Consider the following 6,357-nt stretch of genomic DNA (forward strand, 5'->3'; position numbering starts at 1 on the left):
TTAAATATGATCCAATGACTGAATAGTATTCCAATTTAAATTGAATTAGCATCTCTTTTCTAAGCTTAGCCTTTTCTTTGTCCTTTCACTTTCAATAGTTAATCACATCAATTAATTCTTTAAATTGTGAGATATGCTTGCATTTAAAATAAGCATTTACCATAAATTAAAGTTATCTTGTATTATCAGAATTGTTATTATAAAATATGCTTAAGTTAAGGAATTTAATGATACTTTAAGTGCAATATGATAATATAAAACCTTAATGAGAATGCACTTTTATATACTAACCAGTCAGAATATGTTATCTTAGGTTATGAAACTTGAGAAACGTCTTTTTATCTATAATGTTTAGGTACAAATCTCCTCTTAAGATCCCTTTTCATCTTCTCTTAAAACTTAAATTTTATTTTTGCCCTGGTGACCTCTTTACTTCTTAAGATTATAACACCATAAAGAAGCATAGTTTCTCAATTTTAAAGCCACTAACTTCACTTTTATATTTTCAGGAAACTCTTTGGAATAAAAATCCTCTCCACGGTTCAACTCTCACATCAGATTCTTTATAAGGTCTTTTATTTCTTCTTCTTTAATGCTGAGTAAAAGAACCATCACTATTTGATTCATGGTAGGTCTATGATGGAAAGGAATAACATCATCCCTATTGTTCCTAGAAGAGCAAATTTTAGTATCTCTCTCATCATCATCATCATCTCTATTGTTTAATATGCTCCTAGAGTTGCTGGATTTGCCTTCTTATTTTATCCATTTTAATAGCATGAATATCATTTTCAAATTCTTGCAAATCATTCGCAAACAACTATGATTATAAAACAAAAGCTCTAATACCAACTTGTTACTAGGATGGTATGAAAATTCAACAACACAAGTCACTCACACTAAAAAAAGTGTTTTTCTCTCGATACTCTAAAGTTTTGAAGTGAAGAGATACAAATGCAAATAACTCACCAATATAAAGATATATATAAAATCACCACTTGATAGGTATGGAGTCAAGGCAATAAGTCCACCACTCACAATTGAGATATGAAACGTGATAGATGCTAATCAACCAAATCAAAACACTTTAATTCAAAATTTTCAAAAAGATCTCAATATATGGTCTAAATCATAACTATGTACTTAAAGCATCACTCCATGTCTACAAAACACCAAATTAAAATAAAATGAGATTTAATAATTGAATTTAGAAGAATTCTCGACAATAAATAATAATAACTTGTTTTTTACTCTAGGAAGGGCAAACAGTCTATCTAGAAAGTACTAAAATTAAAATAGACATAATTTTTTATAGAAAACTTCAATGCATACATGGATAGATAACCTGAACAAATGATATTTTGAACTTGAAAACCGCATAGGATAGACTCATTTTCCCATGCAATAAAGAGATGAAATTAGGCTCAAAGTTGACCAGAAGATGACACCAAGCAACCTAAAAAACATCCTCTAATTATAATTCTAACCTAAATTCAAGTAACCCAACTCCATTTGGACTTGTGTTACTAATGGTGCACCAATCCAACTAATAATAGTTTAATTTGTTTTAATGATTAATTTTAATTAAGTAGAGAATACAAGGCATTAGAAAAAATAAAATATTTAACATTCATCAAACAAATATAATCAAAGTAGTCTTAGAGAAAAATATTGATATGATTCAAGTAAGGTCATATTCATATTTTGGCATAAACTCTTCTATTATCCAGTTTTACGCTAGTAAGCATTACTTTAAATTTGATCATTGGATCAAGCTAAAATGTAACTAGGAGTTTTTCAAACATATTTCTATGTTGGGTTAAAATTTTAAGTTAGTTAAAGTCCTATAAGACATTGTGATATAGGTCAGAAAATACAAAATGGATTTTGTTATTTATTGCTTTTACACTTGTGGATTTCCTATTTAGAGAGGATTTTTTTGCAACTAATTTTTGGACTTTTTATAGTTCTACAAGAATCTTTAATGGGTAGCAATATACTTTTCAAGTATGGCAAGGATTCCTTTAATGTTCCAAAATCTTTTCTTACAATGATTATTGGGTTGATTATTTATATTGCATAGTTTTATGCTGACATGCATAATTATTTATTCAATTATTTGATCGGGCTGGATTTCTTGCTAGATGTTTCTAGAGGTCATGTTTTATATTGTGTCAAAATTTCAAAGCAATTAAACTTTGGGAAGGCCTTGTGATAATATCCAGGAGCTACTGTGTAAGATTTATATTCGTTTTTTAGTTGATTTAGAATTTTTTTTAGAATTGTTTAGGATATTTTTCATCTATTATAAATAGGGTTATTTAGATTGTACTTAGGTTTTAAGCTTCCGCCCATGATGTTTTGAATAGACTTGTGTTTTGCGTGATGCAACATGTTTTTTTTGCTACGATAAAGAGCCAATTTGACTAAAGTATAACTGACCTTATGATGTTCGCAAATTGATATTCGCAGGGTGGGGGTTTTTATTCTAAAAATATTAGTGCCTTGAGACATGTTTTATTATGTCACACTCCTATCAAATTTGTTTCGGCTTTTTAAGATTTATTGTTATTGTTGTGAGTGGTTATATGACCAAAAATATTATCAAATCACAAGATTCGCATTAAATACCCAAATTAATTTAGATACATATCGAAAAAAATTACAAGTATAGCAACATTTTTTTATATATAAATTCATATCGTCTGTCAAAGTTGGAGGAAATTCTACCATTTTCTATACTCAATTGAGTTGGGTATTTCAAACCGTTTAGTTCCACCCTCGTAGAGCCAAAAGCTACTTGATACCTGCCTCCAGCCGGATAAATGAATACCACCATTCATGAAGACAGTATAAATGTCATCACTAACCTAGTCTATGAGAGGAACGACACTATGATTTCAAAACCTGAGATAAATTCTATGGAAATGGAGACGGCCAATATTGAAATAGAGAAGCTTCTGAGTTTCATGCAACTCAACATATCCATGCTGCTCGGGAGACATTGGAGAAGGAACGACATATTCACATGTTCGGATCGTACGAGACACGGCACTCTAATTTCTTCCTCTTTCACCAATCAAAAAGAACCCATGTGCAGAAATAAATCACGGTGAATAGCTTATAGCTGAGAGCATGTCCAGCTTAATATTAGCGCACCAATCCAACTGAGCTAGCAATAAGAAACCAGATAGCTATTTGGCAAACTAGCAACCCATCCTAGAAGTTTACAACCAGAGAAAAATAGATTGGAGGCATAGATGACTTCATAAAGAGAATAATAACATAGATGAACCCCAAAACCATGATTTTTCACATGCCAAAAGGATTACAGTTAATCCAATTATCCACAACAGCTGAATTCACATCCTTGACAGTATTAGAAACAGATGAAATTTAAAGAAACAAAAACTATAGAAAATGACACGTTATGACTTGCATAAAAGTCTAATTGATCAACCCCTAGCTTTTCAACCTTTAATTTACTCGCATTATCCATGTTTTAACTACAGCCAGTGCATGGCCTGCTCAGGAATCTTCAGGTGGCTGCAGTGTTTGCTGTGGCCAAATCTGCTGTGCCACATAAGGGCGAGACTGCTGGCCATAAAGAGATTGATCCACCACAGGCTTTCCTACAGTCATCCCCGGAGCAGAGACCTGGGGAGCAAGCTGATGTGGCATGTAATAGTAGGGAAGAGCATCAGGTGGACCTCCAACTGGAAGACTCCCTCTTGGGACTGATGCTAACACCTCATCTTTCAAATCCTCCCTTGGGACAATATCAACCAGAAAATCAAAAATATCAGTTCTTGTGATTGCTGCAGCAATGTCATTCTTTTGGAGTGTTCTCCTTTTGTTCTCCTCTGTGTGATTCCAAGAACGCAATGTCAGTTCTAAAATAAACATCTCACAGGCCCTGGCAAATATGACAGGAGCTTCAGCTGATATCATCCTTACATCTTCATCTGCCTTCATAATCTTCTTAATCCTAGCCAAGGGCAGGCTATGGTTCTTAAAATCAGCAGTCTGCTCAATTTCTTGATACTGATTTGCCCAGAAAGTTTGAAGTTGTTGCAGCAACTGTTGCTGCTGTTGCTGGTGGATGTGCTGGTAAGCAAGTTGGTGTTGAGCAAGCTGAGCTGAAGCAGCAGCAAGAACTGCTGGTTGAGCAGGAGATTGAACTGATCCAGCTGCAGAAGGTCCCATCATCTGGTTAGGTTGATATGAAGCCATTCCACAAGGAACCGGAGCTGTCCTTCCAATCATGCCTACTGTTGGAGGCTGCCCATGGCCTTGCTGGTCCATTCCACCAGGGTTAGCTGGCTTGGCAATGTTGTTTATGCTACAATTTCCAGTTAAACAACCAAATACACAAAAACTGTCAAGCTGTGTTGTAGGAGATAAAAGTATCTACTGTCAAAGCCAGATAAAGGTGATAGCTTCTTCCATTTATTTTTTCTTGGGACTTAAATATGGTAGCTTCTAACAGGCTAAATCAATATAAACTCAAAGAACCTCGATTTACACCTTAGATATGATATAAACAATTAACATAGAAGACATCTCCAAGACTGCTAAAGTGTATTTTTTAATATATATAACAGTGCACCTTTTAAAAATACTCCTTCCTTTGAACTGGGTTTTTCCACGAGGTAATCCGGGAATCTGTTTTACTAATAAAACAAAAATAGTTCCACTCTTCGAACCCAGATAGCTCATAGACAGCCACCTGTGAAAATCAATGCACTAAAATAGATAATCGTGAAAGCAGAGCTCATCTAAACACAGATTTTCTGATAAATTGTGAAGCTCCTCTATATATTTTCCCAGCAACCTCCAGAATTTTCCTGGCAATACGTGGAAAATGTTGATCAAAGCATTAAGGAAAAGTTAAACCAATCATCTACAACTTGATATTCCATTCAAGTTATGTTTGCCGTATGGCAGCCAATTGATTGCAGTGACAGAAAAAAAATTGCCATAAAAGAAAAGAAAATTCCAGCCCCAACCCAAACTGCCCTTCTCTAAAATCAATACAACTCACCAGCAATTTGTACCTGGGTGACCAGCAAATTAATCATGAATAAATAATGAAACACATTATTTGGACTCTAGGGTTTAAGAATCGCGCTGAGTTAACTTAACTTCAACTCAGTAAATCAAAATAAATAATGAAACACATAGCACAAACACCCTGTAATACTATAAGGATCAGAATAAGTTGCATGCGTTCTTAAAACCGTAAAAAGAACACAACAAACTTCATTTAAGAAGAAAATCAAGACATTAACCTAACAAATGATTATCTATTTTCGTAAACAAGATAAAATAAAACTTAATTCGTTACCAGTCCTGTCCTGTATGATTCGATCGTTGAACTTGTGATCTTCCTCTCAAAGAAGCAAAAGAAACACGAACAACTGACAGTCAAGGCGAGGGTTTTAAAGATAAAAAGAGAAGTTTAAAAATAGAAGATGGGTTTAAAGTTTATTGTTAAAAATTTAATTACTGATTGCTTGCTTGAAAATCAAACTTAATTTTTTGTTCATAGTAGTAAAATAATAAATAAAGGAAAGGAAGGAAAGGATCGGAGTGTATTAACGAATTTTGAAGGTTGGATTTTGATATCTGTGTCAGTCGCTAATTTATTTCTCTCGGAAGTTGGTGGAGCCGGCTGCAAGTCCAACTCCATTAAAAATAAAAAAATAAAAAAAGCAGTTCAGTTCGGCTATTAATCAGCAATTGCTAAGCATAGCTGTTAAATGCCCACTTGGCATATTGACCCGAAAATATTAGAGTTAAATATTATATTTTTAATAGAATAGGATAAAACATTAATGTTGTGACATTGGTTCATATAATTAGATTTTAATAAATTGATTCCAAACATGATCGTGCTATTATAAAAAAAATATTATTTTAATAAAATTAATTAATCCAAATTTTTGTGTGAGTTAATTCAATAATTTAAAAATTTCGAGTGTTTTTTTAGCAAGCGTTTAGATATTTTTTATAATTATATTAATAATAGCATTTTGTTTTCTTTTTTATTTAACTCTTTATCAAATTATGATTTTATCCTTTTAAAATGTTATTATTTTAAAAATAAGGTTTTTTTAATGTAATATAAAATTTAGTTCTTATAAACTACCTGTATTTGTACTTTAATCACCAAATAAAAACTAAAAAGTATATTGATATATTCCAAGCCATATCTAGACATCTAGTAGAGGTTATAATTACTTAAGTGAAAAAACTTAAGGTTAAGAAGTTCAAAAAGACTTTCTATGAACTTCTTCAAGACATAAACCAAGATGAACTTCAAAAATATTTTAAATAATAAAATATAAGTCTTAA

At 32.4% G+C, this 6,357-nt stretch overlaps 1 protein-coding gene across 3 annotated transcripts; it reads right to left on the reverse strand.

Annotated features, from left to right (window-relative positions):
- Nucleotides 1-3,257: 3,257 nt before the first annotated feature.
- On the reverse strand, nucleotides 3,258-5,512 carry LOC105116200 (nuclear transcription factor Y subunit C-9-like). Of its 3 annotated transcripts, none has more exons than XM_011013427.1 (3): nucleotides 5,348-5,512; nucleotides 4,610-4,729; nucleotides 3,258-4,342 (listed from the first exon to the last, which is right to left on the reverse strand). In XM_011013427.1, exons 2-3 carry the CDS (start codon nucleotides 4,717-4,719, stop codon nucleotides 3,529-3,531), a joined length of 924 nt encoding a protein of 307 aa, XP_011011729.1. In that variant the 5' UTR covers nucleotides 4,720-4,729; nucleotides 5,348-5,512; the 3' UTR covers nucleotides 3,258-3,528. The 3 variants fall into 3 exon arrangements, with proteins under 3 accessions (XP_011011729.1, XP_011011728.1, XP_011011730.1); XM_011013426.1 differs by having other exon boundaries at nucleotides 4,610-4,847; XM_011013428.1 differs by lacking the exon at nucleotides 4,610-4,729.
- Nucleotides 5,513-6,357: the final 845 nt, after the last annotated feature.

Source organism: Populus euphratica, unplaced genomic scaffold (genome assembly GCF_000495115.2).
Source record: "Populus euphratica unplaced genomic scaffold, PopEup_1.0 scaffold851.1, whole genome shotgun sequence".
In the NCBI taxonomy this organism is placed as follows: Eukaryota; Viridiplantae; Streptophyta; class Magnoliopsida; order Malpighiales; family Salicaceae; genus Populus; species Populus euphratica.

Excerpts from the sequence above, each read along its gene's own strand:
- LOC105116200 (XM_011013427.1), bottom strand. The coding sequence starts at position 4,719 with ATGAGCTATCTGGGTTCGAAGAGTGGAACTATTTTTGTTTTATTAGTA. Across the intron at positions 4,343-4,609 it reads GGAAGGAGTATTTTTAAAAG|CATAAACAACATTGCCAAGC; the intron begins GTGCACTGTTAT and ends TGGAAATTGTAG.